Source organism: Eretmochelys imbricata, chromosome 1 (genome assembly GCF_965152235.1).
Source record: "Eretmochelys imbricata isolate rEreImb1 chromosome 1, rEreImb1.hap1, whole genome shotgun sequence".
NCBI lineage: Eukaryota > Metazoa > Chordata > Testudines > Cheloniidae > Eretmochelys > Eretmochelys imbricata.
In genome coordinates, this window is record NC_135572.1 from 211,461,212 (window position 1) to 211,479,846 (window position 18,635).

Below are 18,635 nucleotides of genomic sequence, written 5' to 3' on the forward strand. Positions count from 1 at the left end.
ACATGGTGTAAAATCTCTAAGATTATATGGGCTAGATTGTGATTCGGGCTTGTGTTCATGCCATGGAAGCAGGTGGGTAAGACCATGGGAACAGATTAGCGTTTTGTTTAATGCTCGGTGCCAGATGTGAAATTCAGATTCTTCCATTGCAAGCAAATATTTCTGGGCCCCATTCCTTGCAGCTCCTCCTGTGGGGGAGGGTACCATGAACTGCACACAGGAAGAGCCAGGATTTGATCACATATTTCCATTACAGGGTTCATCAGAAATCTTTGAAAGTCTGGTTAAATCTGATCCCATCAGAAGGGATACAATCAGTGCTGGGCCATGAAATCGAGTGAGGGGAAATGACAGCCTTTACAGAAAATGCTGTGGAAATTAAATTCTCCACCCAGATTTGAGTCTTTGTATGCCACCTTACCCCATTACCTTGTTCTGATCCAGAATCGTTTTCCCCCTTACTGTCCCCGGTGTAATACTGCAGCTTCGTCACTGAATCCTCTGCATAGGAGACTGGAGAGACAACAAATGAGATGTTATCAAAGTGAGAGCAGCTAAACTGACCGCTGGCTGATGCACTCGGGTCCTAGAGCAGGATTTACAGCATCAGTATATTCCAGGCATACCCAGACCAAGGCTCTTCTACAGTTGAAGTGCAACCCGTGAAGAAACTACGGTCTAACACAAGTTGTGGTTAAAATTAATATTAACACCAATTTTTTAAAAAAGCTATACAAATCAGTGAAAGAATTTCAAAATTGGTTTTCTTTCCTACTGAGTGAACCCGATAGTGTGAGAGTGAGATTCACAGAAAGAGAAGCTCTCACTCATATGTGCATTATGTCCGGAAATTGCATCATTCTGTATTCAAAAGTTGTGCTGCGTTGACTTCGGGTGTTTGTGATCTCCCTGCATTCTGCAGAATACAGGCTGTGTTTACTGTTCATATGTCACATTTGAATAGTTTTAGATTTAAGTTTTAACCCTATGTTAATTTCGTGGATAACAATGACATCTTCAGATTGTAAGAAACACAAGTATGAAGAAGAAAACCAAAGTTTTAAATCAGATTGGGAGGAAGATTTTGATTCACTATTAAAGGTGGCAAACCCCTGGGCCTTATCCGCAATGCATCGCTCGCTCATTACAAAGCAAGCAACTTGAAAAGTCATTATGAAACAAATCACAATACATTTTCATCTAAATACCTTTCTGAATCAGAATTAAGGAAAAACAAGCTAGCCACATTAAAAATACACCTAAATAGTCAGCAGACACTACTTTCAGCTTTCAGTAAAGAAACTGACACAACGACCAAAGCTAGTTTTGTTATTTCATGAAATAGTGCACATGCTTGCTTGTGTGAATCCCCATATAGTGCAAATGATTGGTTAGTGTTTTTACATAGCTATGTTTTAAGTAAAATAATTGGTTAAGGTATAGATAAGAGAAATCCTTATTTTAATTACATAATGAGGGTCAAAAGACAAGCTTGTTGGAACTTAACTCTAGGATACAGCTCAAGACCAAAGCTGCTAGGACTTTTTAACCTTGCAGGACAAGACTGTGCAGAAGCCAGAGCACAAACAACACGACCCTGACTGGCCATCAGGAGACGTCCATCTGTTTTATTGGGAGTGGTGAGCATAAGATGCTTGGTGTGTGTATTTTGTTGATTTGTTGCTAATTGTTAATAAATACTTGTACATGTTTAAGGATATTTAGTATGTCCTGAATCCATCCGGAATGGGTGTTAGCCCTGAGCCAACAGAGGGGTAGAGTCTTGAGCCCACGGACGGATAAAGTTGGGTCCCTTATGCCCTGAGAACCCATGAGGATGGGGGGAGCCCTATATTATGCCCTGAGTACCCACGAGAGAGGGTAGGGGCGGAGTCATAAATTGTACAGGTAACACCACTTCTTAAAGAAAAATACTCCCTCTCCCTGTCCTGAATATAGGGGGAAGGGTAGCAATCTTTATTATGAAGTATCATAAAATCTCTCCTTGGCAGCTGTACTGGATTGCCTTACCTGTAAAGGGTTAAGCAGTTCAAATAACCTAGCTGGCACCTGACCAGAAGGACCAATAAGAAAAGAAGATACTTTCAAATCCGATGAAGTGAGCTGTAGCTCATGAAAGCTTAAGCTCAAATAAATTTGTTAGTCTCTAAGGTGCCACAAGTACTCCTTTTCTTTTTGAGGATACAGACTAACACGGCTGCTACTCTGAAACCTGTCAAATCTAGGGGGGAAGGATTTGTTTGTTGTTCTGTATGTTGTTCCTTCTCCGGATGGAGGGAGAAGCCAAGCAGGTACAATATCTTCTGAAACATATACCTGGAATAATCCATCTAAAACCACAGAAACTGTAAGTAGTGCAAGGAAATGCGTTAGGTTATTTCTTGTTTTGGCTTGTGAATTTCCCTATGCTACAGAGGTAGTTTCATTCCTGTTTTTGTAACTGTGAAGCTGACCCCAGAAGGGAATCCTCTGTGTTTTCAATCTTTTTATTACCCTATAAAGCTACCTTCCATCCTGATTTTGCAGGTGTGATTCTTTTACTTTTTTCTTTATAATAAAAGTTCTTCTTTTAAGAACCTGATTGATTTCAGGGTCCTAAAGACAAAGGGTCTGGTTGAGTTCACTTTGCTAAGGCAACTGGTTCGTATTTTAGTCTCAAGCCTCCCCAGGAAAGGGAGTGAAGGGGATTGGGGGATATATGGCGAGGGAATAGGGATTCCAAGTGACCCTTCCCTGAATTTTTGTGTAAATCACTTGGTGGTGGCAGCAATATACCGTCTAAGGACAAGGAAAGAAATTTGTGCCTTGGAGAAGTTTTAACCTAAACTGGTAGAATATAATCTTAGGGGGTCTTTCTTGCAGGTCCCCACATCTTTACCCCAGAGTGCAGAGTGGAGAGGGGGGACCCTGACACTCCCACCTTGCTGACACCCCCACCTTGCTCCAGCAGTTTTCAAATGATGCTGTAGCCTGGCCCCAGAGACAGTCACTTTCCTGACCCACAATTAGTTACACTCCAAGGCTACGGGATGGGCAGATGGGACTGGCTGCCCTGAGAATGGGGTCTAGCAGAGTCTGCTGGGGAGGAGGCTCACCTAACCAGATGCAGATTACTGTTTTGTGGGGCCCTGGGCCAGAGCAAGTGGGAGCCCCTCCCCACCCTTTCTATCAGTAGTCCCCTGCCTCTGCCCCTGGCGCTCCTGCCGAGAAGCGGGGTCAGGTTGTGGGGGCTTCCCCACTCCCTGGCAGGAGTGCCACGCAGGCATATGGAGTGAGGCAAACTCTGTACCTGATCCCGTTCCCCGGCAGGAGAGGCAGGCAAAGCAGATCGTGGTGTGGGAGCACTGATTTTTCCAGAGCCCCGCAATTGTCCGGGGACCCTGGGCACAGGCCCCGTTGGCCCAGTGGCTAATCTGTCACTGCACCTACATGAGTTCAATAACTGGTCTCTTCACGGGCCCAATGCCCACAGCAGTCCAGGGTTCACAGAGCTGGTGGCTGAGGATATCTAGCTGTGGGTCATGGTCTCAAGATGGAAAGTTCAGTAGGAATGAGACACACACCTGAGTGACCCAATATCTGCTTCTCTCCCATCAGGTTATAATCAATCTCCTCATACACGGGATCTGAGGGTCTTGTGGCACCTGAAAAAAAAGGACAGTGTTTACATAGGGTCATAGAAACTATAGATAGGAAACCCTATTAGATCATCCAGTCCTGTGCCCTGGGGCCAGTCCAGGACTGATCCCTACAGCACATTCCTAATGCTCTGTCCAGTCTACATTTGAAAGGCAACGGATACCATGTTCCTTTCCACAACAATCCTTTGAAGATGGTTCCCACGGGCTAGTTCACTGTCACAAGTCTCTCCTCATATTTAGCCTAAAATTTTCCCATTGTACATTAATCTCATTAAATCTTTGTTATTCTCCCTGGTATCACCTGAAATAATTTCTCTCCCAAACTGGTGTTTACAGCTATGAGCAAAATAGCACTTACATATATATACTTAGTACTTCTACACATGCTGCCTAGGGACTGTGTGGGCATTAACTAGCAAATGTCTTTGCACCTTTTAAAAAATGAAAAGTGCCAAATATTGGAATTGTCTTTGATTTTTTGGCCATTATCACCCAAGCTCTTTTCCAGCATTTCTTCTTCCTCAAACCCTCCCTCCTACTGAGTCTCTCTGTTCACTGTCCTCCCTCACATGCACTTTCTTGTACTTTCCCAAATGTGATCTCTATTTTTTGTCAATATTTACAGTCTTTCTAATCCCCTATTTATTATTTCTCTGTCACCACTGCTCTCAAATGCCCCCAGCTTAGTGTCATCTGAAAGAGTTATTGCTCTCCTGGTCATTTCTACAGCCAGATCATCAATGACAATATTAAATAAGACAGGACTTAGCATAGACCTGAGGTCCCCTCATAGTTCTGCCAATGCCCCTCTCCACACCTGCAGCTCCCCCGCTATTGCAGAGGCATTTCAGACAGTGACACTAATCAGGACCCACCTCTGTGCTGTGCCCTGGCCCTTTGCACCTGTGCCCCCAGGATGATTAACAGCAGGCAGAGCTGGACCCCCAGGATAATGCAGATGACCACAGGCACCGTGACTCTCCCACTGTCGGTTGGAGGGCGGCGCGGGGGAGCTGGGTGGAAATGAACATGCGACAGGGAGAGATTATTCTGTGAGAGTCAGGGGGGCCCAGAGGAGCTCATCAGTGTATTATTGAACCACCTAGGAAGCAGGGTAATGGCCTGGGACCCAGTCTGTACACCATGGGGGCAGCTCACAGGCTGCTGTTTAAATCGTGGGCCCTGCACTGGGGGCTAGAACCAATAGACAGGAATCGTCCTGCTCAGCACGGCCTGCAGCTCCCACCCGGGTGTCATTCACCCTTAGATTTCACACTCTGTGTAAAGAAGCTCATTTTCTTAGGGTGGAGGTTCCAGCTCATTCCCCTGCGAGCCTGGCAGTAGGTAAATTTAACCCTTGCTTGGAAGAGAATGTGTTACCTGTTGTAGCCGGTGAAGCTGTTGTCTCTGTCACGCCTGCAAGGGGAAAAGGAAGGAGAGTTGGAGCGCGGAGTGAGGGGGTGATGACATGCTGTTACGTGATTGTTCCTCTGAGTCCCCATGTGCTCTGCACATCACCTACATTTCACCCATGATATATTCCTCACAGCAGCACAGGCTTAGCGGCTTAGCCTGTGCCAGATAAAGGAAGCAACGTTGTCTGATGCCCTAGCACTTTAGAATAAAAAAAAGTCCCAACACATCTTGTCTTTTAAGGAAAAAGGAGGCCTGGTCTGTGGGCAGGAATGGGGACCCAGCTGCTGTGACACCTGCTCCCCCTTAAAAATGATATAATAAAGCAGAAACATCTCCTGTCACTCACCTGAGCAATTCACTGCAGCATCTTCCTTATGACCACAGTTACTCTCACCCCAGGGCTTGGCAGGACAGTCCCAGAGAGATGACTCTGTCCCTCTGCAGTTCAACATCTCCACCCAGATGGGACCAGTCCCCTCACCGAATGCAGCCTCGCCCGGAGCAGATACAGCAGATCCACAGCCCAGTTGTTTACACACAACGTTAGCATCCGCCATGTCCCAGGAGTCATCACAGACTGTTCCCCAGGAGCCACGGTACCAAACCCCCACTCTCCTCGAGCATCTGTCCTCTCCTCCCACGACACGTAACTTCTCCTGGTCTGGAAATACAGAAACCTCACATGTTACTGGGACAGCTGGGAATGTCCTTAGGGACTGAGGAGGAGACACAGAGAGGCAGAGATACCTGTGCAGTCTGTAGAGTTCGGGCATTCAGCAAATGGATTCTGAGATGGTTTCCCTTTCCCACCTATGGAGATAAAACACTGAGGTGACTGGACTGGGCAGCATGTGTGCTGCAGGATACCGTAGGGTTTACTGGTATTTCAAACCCCAATACCAGCACTTTATAAACTGGCCAAAAGCTAAAATCTGATAATTGGGATAATTAGCTCTTCTGGTGTTTCTCTGGATTTTGAAATCTTTGATCAGTTCCCAGCTGGCATGCACGTGTCTTTATGTAACTGGCAGGACAGTATATCTAAGGGTTTGTCTACGCTTGAAATGCTACAATGGCACAGCTGCACCACTTCAGAGTACACACGACCTATGCCAGAGGGAGGGGTTCTCAGTGTAGGTAATACGCATCCCTGACCTAGTGCTGTTTACATGGCATTTAGGTTGGTTTAATGACATCGCTCAGGGGCATGGATTTCCCCCGGCGCAAATTAGCAGGGTCGACTTAATTTTCTAGTGTAGACCAGCCTGGAATCTACTCCATCTCCCCACTCAGACAACATCCCCTGCACAGTGACTGGAATGTAAACAGACACATGAATTGAAATGCACCTTCATCACTGCAGGAACCAATAGAAGAGGAATATTAATACTCAGAACGAGCTATGTAGGAGTTGCAGGTCTGTACCTTCCCACACTGAGAGGCAGTATATTGACACTGGTTATGGCACTAGAATAGGACTTAAAAGACCTGTGTTTTATCTTTGTCTCTGCCTTCAATCTGTTGTGTGATCTTGGCCAAGTTAATTCATCTCCATGTCCCTCTGCATCTCCTCTCACCTGCCTTGTCTGTCTCAGCTGTAAACTCCATATGGCAGTGCCTCTCTCAGTCGGTGTTTTTACAGTGCCTGGTGCATTGAGGCCTTGGGGACTTTAGGTGTTACAGTAATATAAATAATGCTTCAGACACGGATCTATCAATGGACTTCACAGCCCAGACCTCAGATTGTTATTCCCAGGAAGATTTTTAACCATAAAGGCACACTATTGATGTTCTTTAGTCTACTCCTGGGGGAATTCTGCACCAAAATGTTAAAAATTCTGTGCACAATATTTTAAAATTCTGCAAATTTTATTTGTCAAAATAACACTATATAATCATGCCAATTTCAATTATTTTGGTAATTTATTTCAAAATACCTGTCAGCAAGTATGTCTGTAACAATACAGACACAGACAAAAATTCCCCAGGAGTAGAGAGTTAAAGAAACCCCTATGACAACCCAGTTCCTGTTTCTCTGCCCCCTCGCCTCCCTCAGAGACCCGAACCCCCTCCCACCCAGAGCCCAGATGCGGGGGCCCCCTGGCCCAGATTCCCACACCTTCCCGCCCCCGGAGCCCAGCCGCGGCGCCCCCCCCTTTGCCAAGATACCTGCTCCCTCCCTCGCAGAGCTCAGTCATGCCCCCCCCCCAGCCCAGACACCTGCCCCCTACCCCTCAGAGCCCAGGGATCAAGAGGAAGAAACAGTCTCATGCTGGGTCCCCAGCTTGTGTGGAGTTTCCTGCATGCCACCATCTCCTTCCCTCAGGGTGTGCTGGGAACTGCAGCTGTTGGGAACCCTCTAGCTTCCTCCCCCTCCTCCCAGCAGTGTCTTCTATGTGCGAGCTGGGCTCTGCTGGGTCCAGCGGCCCCTAGTGGTGGCCAGAAGTACTGCAGCCCATTTCTGTGGGGGGAAAGGCAATTCTGTACACATAACATTAATTTCTGCAAAATTCTGCATTGCGCAGTGGTGCAGAATTTCCCCAGGAGTATTTAGTGGATAACTCTTACTGGGTCTCACTATGGGACTGATCCAATACCCATGGAAATCAACAGGTAAAAAAGGTGGTCTTGAGGTTAAGGCATTGGCGTAGAACACAAGTGGTTTGCAGCCAGTTCCTGGTTATACTACAGACTCCTTGAGACAGTTTTTATATCTGTTCTCTATCTATAAAATGGGGATAATAATGCTTTCTGGAAAGCAGTGTTCTTGTTTGGCTGACACTTGAGTTTGCCACAGTAGACAGCAGGATTCTGATCCCAGTTTTTGCAGCTCTGAAGTGGAGTATGAAACACTGCTTACTAACAATGGCAGTGAAGGGCTTTATTTGTTAATAGTGTTTATGTACCTACATAAGGAGAAGATTTCTGAGAGCAGAAAGCTTTTTAATCTAGTACACAAAAGCCTAACATGATCCAGTGGCTGCAAGGTGAAGCTAAATAAATTCAGACTGGCAATAAAGAACAGTTTATTTAACAGTCACCGTAATTAACCATTGAAACATTTTACCAAGGTGGCTTCTCCATTACTTGAAGTATTTAATTCAAGATGGGAGGTTTTTCTAAAAGACATGCTGTAGCTAAACCAGAATGTATAGGCTAGATCAGTGGGGTTTGTGAACCACTGGGGGTTTGCAGAACATTACAGGTGCTTTGCCAGAAAAATTTCACTAATGGCGGTCAGAGGACCCTGGGCATTGGAGGCAGCAGGTGGGACAGCCGGAGCCCCAGGGAGAGCGGGGCCGGGCAGTTGGGGCTCGCAGCCTGAGCCCTGCCTCCATCAGCAGGAGAGCCAGCCCCCTGAACCCCAGTGCTCTGAGCGGGGCTGGCAGCTGGAGCCCCAGGGAGAGCAGGGCCGGGCAGTTGGGGCTGGCAGCCTGAGACCTGGCGGTCAGCGGGACCTGCAGCTCGAGCTCAGTGGAGCTCAGTTGACTGGGGTGGTCAACGGGGTGCAGCAGCAGGAGCCCCACGCAGTGCAGAGTGCGGAGGAAATTTCAACTTAAATCCCTAGAAATATTCATTTTTAGGAGGGGGTTCACGAGATTTCACAATTTAGTGAAAGGGGTTCGCGGGCTGTTAAAGTTTGGGAACCACTGGGCTATGCAGGAATTACTGGTTAATATTCTATGGCCTGCCATATTAGATTATTGTAACAGGCTCTTCAGACCTTAAAATCTAGGATTTGATTACTTCGATTTGATTACTTCACTGGGTGTTGGATTAGGTCATAACTGATCATGCTGTATAATGGGTATTTTTTAATAATTGATTTCCATGTTTGTTATTAACAGACTACATTCCTATCTCTATAACTTCAGAAACTGAAAATAAGTTTGTGCCATTGCTGAGTATGTTTAAAGAATATAACTATGAATTTCATAAAATATAGTGAAAATAAAAAATACCACAATTATATCAAAACCTGTCAGCGAGTTAGACTTGTGGTTTGAGTGTTTATATAGTGTAAATAGTTTACTATTTACCTGCACAAAAGATGTGGGTTTCTTGTCCTCTGGTACTACATGACTGCTGATTCCATGGGTCTGACGGGCATTGCCACAGGGAGCTGTGCTGCTTATTGCACCGAATGCCATCCACCCAGGTGGGGCCAGAGCCTATTCCATATGTAAAGTCTCTTAAAAGAATCCCACTGTCTCCGCAGTTCAAATGTTTGCATATAAGTGCCCTGGTGACCGCATCCATGGGACTGTTGCAAACGCTGCCCCATGTCCCATTGTAGAAAACTTCCAGCCGCCCAGCACAGGCACTGCCGCTCACCAGTCTCAGATCCATGAGCCCTAGAAGGAAATGCAGAAGTTGGCTGTGACATTTTCTGATTCTGAAACACACTGTGGTTTGAAGGCTGAATCCCTGAGATCGCTAACAAACCTGCGCATTCTTCTACAGAAGCAAGATTCATTTCTCAAGTCAGAAAGACTTTTCTGGAGACCAGCGACAGACATATTAACAATGGAATTGGTATTTAAAAGACACCATTCACCAATAGTTACACACAATGGTACCCAAGATTCAGAATTTAATACATGTTCTAAAGCTAAGGTAATAATACAATATTTCCAGTACCCCTTGATATTAACTGTTGTCAATGTAGACTTTTTAATGGTGACCATTGCAGGTGGATAGGTCAGGAAGAAAGACAGATAGAGAAATGGAAAGGGAGATAAACTTTCTGTTATTCTTATCTCTCTCCCCAAACACCCATATACTTCATTAAATTCCCTAGTAACCAAACTCACGAGATCATTCACAGAACAGACCTGAGCAGAGAACTCCTGCATCCTCTTTGTGTCTGCAGTTGTGCTGGCCCCAGCCCTGGGAAGGACACTCCCAGAGATCAGATTCGTTCCCAGATCAGTTCACATCGTCCAGCCAGATCTGCCCGGATCCTTGCCCATAATGAGCAGAGACAGTTGCATTGATGGCGCGTCCACATCCCAGTTGTTTGCAAACAACATTGGAGTCTGGTAGGTCCCAGGAATCATCACAGACTGTTTCCCAAGTACCATTGTAATAAATCTCCACTCTCCCGGCACAGCGACCTGGCCCATTCACCAGCCGGATCCGCCTGCTCCCTACAAGGATGAATCCCAGTGGGTAATATGTAATATAATGATAACTGGACAGCTTCCATGCAAACCAATGATGCTGCTCCAATGGCTGAAATATTGAAATGCTTTTAAAAGTCTGTCTTTAACATGAAACATAAAGAGAAGAAGTCTGCAGAGTTAGAAAGTGATTAAGGCATGGTAAAGAGATCTTAAAAGTGCATAAGGGAATAAGGCTTAATCCTGAATGCTTGACTTACGTAGGAGAAAGAACTTGCTGAGAGTTTGTGGATTTGCAGAATCAGTCATGCCTTCAAAACTCAAATCTTTTCAAACATGTATTTGAAAATAAGTTTAGAGGGCATTCAAGGAATTATTAGCTCACAAGTTTGCTTAAGTACTAATAATTATGTTTGTAAGTGCTGAAGAATTGGGAGGTACTAGAAGCTTAGAGGAAAGCAAATACGGCACCAATTTATTTTAACAATTATGTAAGTGATCCTGATTACTACTGTCCTGTAATTCATATTCCTATCCCGAATCCAATGTAACCATAAGCCATTAGAAGCTGAAATTTACAAACAGGTCATGCTAAGTACCTTATACTGCTTTTTAATAGCTATCACATCAATGGATGATAAAAATACAATAGATGTAATAACTCTGCATTTTAGTAAAGCATTTGATAAAGTTTCTCACAAAATCAAGCTTTCAGCATTCAGCATTCTGACTTAGATATGATTTTGGCTAGGATGTGATCAGCTACAGGGAGGAACACAAAATATAATGATAAAATGGCAATATGTTATATATAGCAAAAGTCTCAGATTATACAAAACTGGGAGAGACTATGAACACTGAAAAGTGTGAAATCATAAGCAAAAATATAAAGCCCCATTATATACCATTAACTTCTAAATATAAATCCACACTAAAGTCAAAAGAGAATTGTGCTTACATCCTGATGACACTATATGGCAGGGGTGGCCAAACTGTGGCTCACAAGCCACATGTGGCTCTTTTACCATTAAGTTATGGCTCGCAAGCTCCCTCTATCCCCCTTTCTCTGCCTATCACACCCGGGGTGGTGCGGGGCTGGGGGGTGCTCGGGACCTCTGCCTTGGAGTCTGGTGGTGGGGTAGGAGCTTCTGTCCAGCAGGGAGGAGGGTCTCAGGACTTCAGTCCTATGGGGTGCACCTGCCGAGGCTTGGGGCTTCAGCAGGAATGGGACTGAAGCCCTGAGCCCTGGCTCCTGGCAGGTGTGCTCCGGCTCTTGAACTTCTGAAGACCATCGTATGTGGCTCGGCGGGCCAGTAAGTTTGGCCAGCCCTGCAATGTGGCCCTTGGGCAAGGAAATCAAAATGAGATTCAGTTCAGGAAAATGGAAGTGAATATGTCTGGTAAAAAATAATATGAAACACATATAATCATTGGGATCAGCTGAGAAGGAGCAAAAGTTAAAGAGACCTAGCGGCAAGAAAGGTAAATAGAACAGATATGAGACTGCAATCATGGGCAACAAGTATCAAAGACGGGGGAAGCTGTGCCTCCCCAAACAGCCTAGCCCACGATCTGCCCCCAGGCCAGGCCCTCTCCTGTGGTACACAGTGCTCTGCCCTGTCTGGCCCAGGCTGGCTGGGGCTGGCTGGCCTGCCTCCTGCAGAGACTCCGAGTGGCTGGGGCTGGGGCTGTGCTGCCCAGCGCACTGGGGCTGGGGGCGCTGCAGCCACACAGCCTGACACTCTGGGGCTGGCTGCCCAGTGCACAGGGGCTGGAGGTGGCCCAGCTGCCTGAAGCACTGGGGCTGGGGCCTCGCCCCCCGGCCCCTTGTGCTAGGGCTGGGGGCCACGGTGGGGTGCTTTGGGCTCCTGGGGGGGTGGGGGAGGGGAAGACGAAGAGGAGGGGCAAGGCCTTAGGCACCAGGGGAGGGAGAAAGGGGGGCACAAGGGGAGGGGCGGGGCCTTGGGCACAAGGGGAGAGGCTGGGGGCTAGCCTCCCCCAAAGGCCGGGTCACTGGCCACCCATTCGTGCAATGTGATAAAACTACAAGAAACTAAGCTGTCTACTCTAGACTGGATGCATAGAGGCATCATATTGGAGAGCTGGGAGAGGAGAGAGGTTCCCAGTATGGTTCTCAGAAGAACTATTTGAATTGGTCAGACAGAAACATTTTCCATCCAAAAATGATGATTTGACAAAATTGCAACAATTGTGTTGATTTTTTCAAAGTTTTAGATCAAAGTATCAAAACATATTGTTTCAATAATGCTGAAATGTTTAATTTCTGCTTTATCATTTCTACTTTTATGTTATATTATGTCATATTACAATTATAATAAACATAAAAGTCAAGGCAATGGGGTCAAAACAAAATGTTGTTTCAATTTTTCTGAAACAAAATTTTGGAATTTTTGCTTGTGTGAAATTTCAAATTTTAATTTTAATTTGGAGGGGAAAATCAAAATTTTCCCAGTTTCCTGTGGAATGGGAATTCTGGTTTCTGACCCACTCGAGTTCTGAGGAGCACCCCTACCTGATCCTGCTCCCTTGACACCATGAGGGGAAAATATGAAACAATCTAATGTGTCTTTAGAAATCTGTTTAATCTATTTTGGGAGAGCAAATACCATTTACATTAACTATAAATGTAAGTTATTGTGTGGTGTCATTACAGGGCAGAGTTAAGGTTCTCTATTTCCAGGGATCTACTACCACTCAGGACAGGGCTCTCATCACTGGGCTATGAGACATCCTGATGTGGGTCTCTCTCCCATTGACATTGTTCCACTTTAATTAAATAAATATAATTGGGCAGAGAAAGAATCATTCTATTGCCTAGAGTGCTTATCCTAGAGGCAGGAGATCTCTGTTCAAATCCCTCCTACTTATCAGGGAAAGAGGGGACTTTCCACATCCTAGGTGAGTGTGTTAACCACTGGGATAAAAGCGGCACTCCTTCTTTCTATTTCCTTCCTCCCCCCCCACCCCCCACTCCTTTTTGCTGTTCTACATGGAGTTAGATGTCCTCTGACATGTCTACCACATCGGACTCTGCACACGAGTTAGGCACAGAAATGCCTCTCTTCCCCCAGTTCCTGGAGCATGCTCTGAGACTGGTGCCTCCCTGCAGCTCAGACTTACACGGAAATAAAAGACTTGTGACATGGCTGCAGCTGACCTGGGGCTCAGGCTGCAGGGCTAAAAATTCCTGTGTAGACCTTTGGGCTTGGCTTGGGGCCCAGGCTCTGGTATCCTCGCAGCACCTGATCTGGGCCAGTTGCAGGTGTTTAATTGCTGGGTAGACATACACTTAGGTGCCTGTCTCCATGAGAGGGGCAGAGTTTAGGACACACCCCTCACTAGCATCTCCCATTGACTAATTTACAAGGCTTCCTGACTAGTGAGCTGGCTTTTGTGAGTCCCATTCTAAGGCTCCTATCTCTTCCCACTCATTGTATAGGGCGCCTAACTCAGGTGTTGTAGATCACGTCATTCCTGTGATTTTCTAAGCTCCTAAAAGATAAGTTTTGCAATGCCTACTTCCTTTATAGGTCCAGGCTTTAGTGATCTTTCTTTGAGCTCTCACATCTCTATTGTTTGCAATAGGTCTTGGCTATTCAGCAGAGGGAATCTCCTGTGGCTACAGCACTGCCTTTTCTTTGTCCCATGAAACTCTGTTCAGATTTGGCTAAGATCTACAGTGTTCAAAATTGCCATTTCCCTTCTCTCATTTGAGTTCTTCAGGAAAATGTTAGCAGCCCGTCAAAATCACTGACCCTTCACTAACACTATCATCAAAGCAACAGCAGAGCATTCACTGTACTGTGACCAGCTCGGAGTTACCAGAGCAGCTGTAGAGGGGGAAGAGAGCAGGACTGGGTTCCTGCCCACTCCTCTGTAAATCCCAAAACCCAGCACTTGGCCTCAGTGGCCCATTTACCACCATACCCCACACTCTGGGGGCAGAACATGGGGCTAGAACCCCAAGAACCTGGCCATGGAGTAAAAGAGACACAGAGTGGATTTCCACCAACCATCCTGCTCTCACAGCACATGGTCCAACAGAAAATCCCGCAATCTGGGGTAATACATGGAGTGGGAGTTCCCCCAATTTTGAAGGTGAGGGAGAGAGAGCCAGACCAGGCTGGATTTCCCCACAACCATCATGCAGACCCAGCAACCCATTCCCTTCTTGGATAACAGCCTTCTCCTGCTGCTAGCTGACATTGTTAGTTCTGCAGGTTAAATAGTAGCAGCAATCTGGGCTCTCGTGCCAAAGGTATGAAGTAGGGGTCAGACCCCACTGAGGAGTCACAGGGGGAGGTGAGTGGTAGGGGTGCACATAATAGAATTTGGTTTTACCGCTCTCTTTTTTATAGGAAATTTCACATAAAACTACATTAAAAGAACGTTATTTGGGTTGCAGATTCAAGCTGTCAAAAGTTAGGAAATAGATTTACATTTGCTAGTGCAACCTTACCATGGGCTCTTTGTGCGCGTGCATTATGATACCGACTTGGGAGTATTTGATCACAGACTATTTTTTTCACAGGCCCCACTCCGTGCACAGGCTGGATTGTGCGGAATTGCTGAATTGCTGCTGGCGCTTAATCGCTAATGTAGTTATGCTGTTGTTTCTGCATATAACACACATACTTTTACTGGAGACGGTCCATAATGTGAATCTCAAATCCATATCTGTTTGAGATCTCAGCACAAGGTGGGTGGAGGCAGGCCCTGGGGTGGGTCATGTTCCTATTGGACAAGGACAGGCTGTTTGTAAAATGTTTACAGTAAATCACCTGAGCAAACAACACCGGCATCCTCAGTAATTATTGCCTGGGCTGTCTCAAATGCGGAGATGTTGCAGAGAGTCAGGCGAGTCTCATTTCCTGCACACTGGACACTTCTCAGCCCCACAGGGCCTGTTCCTCGCCCAGACTTAGGGGGGTTAAAAGCTTTCTCAGTAACTCCGCACTGGAGCTCCCTGCACACCACGCTGGCATCGTTCATGTCCCACTGGTCATCCAGCACTCTGCCCCACACACCATGGAGGGAAATCTCGACTCTCCCATCGCACCGGCTCTCTCCATTCAACAGTCTGAGCGATTCCGAATGACCTGGACCCAGGAGAGATGGGAAATAGACTGTGCACATTAGGAACAATATGAACTCTATAGTAGCTCAGTGAATAAAATGACCCATATTCAAGTCATTGCATTGATACAGGCATCTGCATGTGTCACAAGGAGGTAGTGACCATGTGTGGCAGTGGTGTGTGTGACACAGAGATCCCTTGGCAAAGGCTCCCCAGTCCTTTGAAATTCTGTCCTCAGACCTGACAAACTCACTACACCGAACATGCATCTTGTAGGGAATTTATCCATAAGGGGTAACAGGTAGGTGTCTACAGAAAGCTCATAACTTATCACGACTCAGAACCATTATGAGATGTATGTGCAGGTAACATTTAAGTAATCATGGAAGTATATTGAATGGAGACTTTACGGACTTGCAGTAAAAGTTAGTCACCAGGGATAACAAGTCTCAGTGATGGCCCATTCAAGCAGGAGGGAGCTGACACCCCTCCCTGGTTAGCCAGTGAGGTAATTCGAGGCTCAATTGCTCCATTCCCAGACTATCAATGGAAACCCTCAGAGACAACTGCAAACAATCAAAACCAAAACAGAGGTAAAAAAGGTAAAAAAGGAATAATACAACAGCAGGGAATCACCCTGCCTATGAATTTAGACAAAAGACTGGTTCAGTATAACACAGAGTGGGAGAGGCATTCTGGATCCTGTCACTGAGGAGACATTTTTTGGAGCAGGGGTGTATTTGTGCAAGTTTGGATCCTGATTCCTGTGAAGCCAGACAGCACTGCAACAGACTTAACTTTTCCGGGAAACCTATTTTTTACATAGGAAAGGTAACTGTTGATAAGTGTAAGCCTTAGGTCATGTTTTATGGTTTTGTCTTATATTGTAACCGTTTGTTTTCACCACTCTCTCTTGTTTCTAGTGAACTTTCTTTCTTAAATAAATTTTCTCCTGTTTTATTATAAGAGCTTACAAGTGCTGTGTATTATACAGGAGTTTACATTAAAACTAGTAAACTAGGGCACACTGCACTTTTGGAGAATCTGTGTCTTCTGTGAGTAGCCAGTGTCAGGGGCTGGATATCACAGAGGAATGATTCAAAGGGACTTGGAGTCTAGGATGCACCTTGTGTTAACCTGCAAGGCAAAGACATGGCTGACATAGCCCAGAGGAGAGTGTTTGAGTGACTAGCAGGCTGATGATGTTAACGATCTAACACCCACCCACCATGGGCAAGGCTACCTCTTACCAGAGGCAAGAGACCACTAGGTGCCCTGGGTCCCTCAAGAACAATCACAGTTTAATCAGAGTGTTCCCGCAGTGCACAACACTACAGCTATTCTCTTCTGGAGACTATGGGGAGAAAAGTACAACTTAGAACAGCCCTGAATCTGCTCTTAGTTACACCAGGGTCTGGGCAAGGCCCTACACGGCACCAGAATAAAGAACGTAAATGTGGCTTAAAGCTGCCTTCCCTGCCAACCAAGTGCAGAAACGGAGTGACTGAGAATCAGGTCTATGGTCTCAATGAGAGTTAAATACCTTGAAGACAGAGAATGGCACCTGAGTAGGCAAATGGGTTTTGTGACTGATCTAAGGGAGTTTGGCCAAGGGACATTAATGGCTTGTGGTATTAAGGAAACAATCCAAGGTGCTCTGGAGAACAGTGACCAGTGAGTCTTTGTGCCAAAATCTCTAGAAAGATCAGAAAAGAGAGAGAGAGAGAGAGAGAGAGAGAACCCTGTTTACAATGGGGAAACTCTAGTACGTGGTCCCACATAGTTTGTTTTGTTTGTTTGTCTTGATTTTAACACAAAGAAATTAACTAATAGATCCAAATATGGTGCGGTGGCAGTCACTGCATACTTATGGTTGGGACTGAGTTTCTTTTATAATTTTGGCCACCCTCCTAACTTATCCTAATAAAGGAGTATTGGCCTCTATGTTGCCCATTGAAATCTGTGGTAAAGGACCATTTTCACTGTCTAAAAAGTAAACCAGTTGAGGGTGCACCTTAAAGTACAAAAGGGTTCACCAGTCTAAAAATCATTGAATGCTTCATTGCTTTGTTTCTTGACAGAACAAGAAGCAATGGTCTCAAGTTGCAGTGGGGGAGGTCAAGGTTGGATATTAGGAAACACTATTTCACTAGGAGGGTGGTGAAGCATTGGAATTGGTTACCTAGGGAGGTGGTGGAAACTCAATCCTTAGAGGTTTTTAAGGCCCGGCTTGACAAAGCCCTGGCTGGGATGATTTACTTGCTTTTGGTCTTGCTTTGAGCAGGGGCTTGGACTAGATGATTCACTCTGCATCATGAAGAAGAGCAGAGTTGAGGCTGGGGGGCTGAACTGAGGGGTGGCAACTCAGAGGGAACAGAACTGATGGATGCCTGGGTAGGGACAGAACTATTTGCTGGGCAGGGGACAGGCAGATGTGGGGGTGAGCGCTCCTGCAGTCGGGGCCAAAATCATCTTACGCAATACAGTGGGGCAGCCACCAGGGGCACTCTGGGTACCAGTCTGATGAATTCTAGCTCTGTCCTAGCAGCTCCTTTCTGTTGGAGTCAAATGCTCCTATTCTTCTTGTTCAGTCTTAGCATCTTCCATGATAAAATGGTCTGGGAGGCAACATTGCTGAAGTGTGGAGTACAGGGATTTCTCCAGGTAGTAACTATTATTTTACCTCATGATCCTTGATTCTAGATCATTCTTCCTCTCCCTGTGCTCTGGAGGGCAGTGTCAGACACTGAGGGGCAGGTGTCATTAATCCAGCATTTCTGCTGCACTTACCTGAGCAAATTACATTGGCATCATTGTCATGCGGGCACGGAGATGCCCCCAGGGCAGTCACAGGGCAATGGCCCAAATGGGGTTCAGTCCCTTTACAATGAAATGTGTCTTTCCAGACAAAGCCTGTTCCTTTCCCAAAATACCCTCCTCCTGGAGCTGATACAGCGAACCCACAGTCGAGCTGATGACAGAGAACGTTGGCATCTGATAGATCCCAGTGTGAGTCACAGACAGTTCCCCAGGCACCAAGAACCTGGATCTCCACCCTCCCTGAGCACGCTGTGCTGCCGTTCACCAGCTGGAACGCTGTGTGCCCTGGGGAGAAGGGAGAAGGGGTTTAGAGAGGGAGCCTTGGAGCAATTTCATATCAAATTGATAAGTACGGGAAGTCAGGGGTGACTGATCCCTTTCTTATTGTTAGGGTTTTACAGGAAGCTGATGGCACCCTCTTATCCCAGCTCCCTACAGAGTGAGATTGTTTTATTGTTGCACCCTAATCTAGAATACACAACACTGGGATTTTAAAGACATCATGCTGAATTCTTA

The 18,635-nt window shown here is 46.0% G+C and overlaps 1 protein-coding gene across 1 annotated transcript in view; it reads right to left on the reverse strand.

Moving 5' to 3' along the window:
• The window catches only part of LOC144266170 (scavenger receptor cysteine-rich domain-containing protein SCART1-like), an 85,231-nt gene that overhangs the window by 7,012 nt on the left and 59,584 nt on the right, over positions 1 to 18,635 (reverse strand). The window contains 10 exon segments of the mRNA XM_077819490.1: positions 430 to 513; positions 3,585 to 3,665; positions 4,538 to 4,675; positions 5,043 to 5,078; positions 5,425 to 5,739; positions 5,826 to 5,888; positions 9,119 to 9,433; positions 9,914 to 10,228; positions 15,004 to 15,321; positions 18,090 to 18,404. Of these exon segments, the coding sequence (XP_077675616.1) occupies positions 430 to 513; positions 3,585 to 3,665; positions 4,538 to 4,675; positions 5,043 to 5,078; positions 5,425 to 5,739; positions 5,826 to 5,888; positions 9,119 to 9,433; positions 9,914 to 10,228; positions 15,004 to 15,321; positions 18,090 to 18,404 (1,980 nt within the window).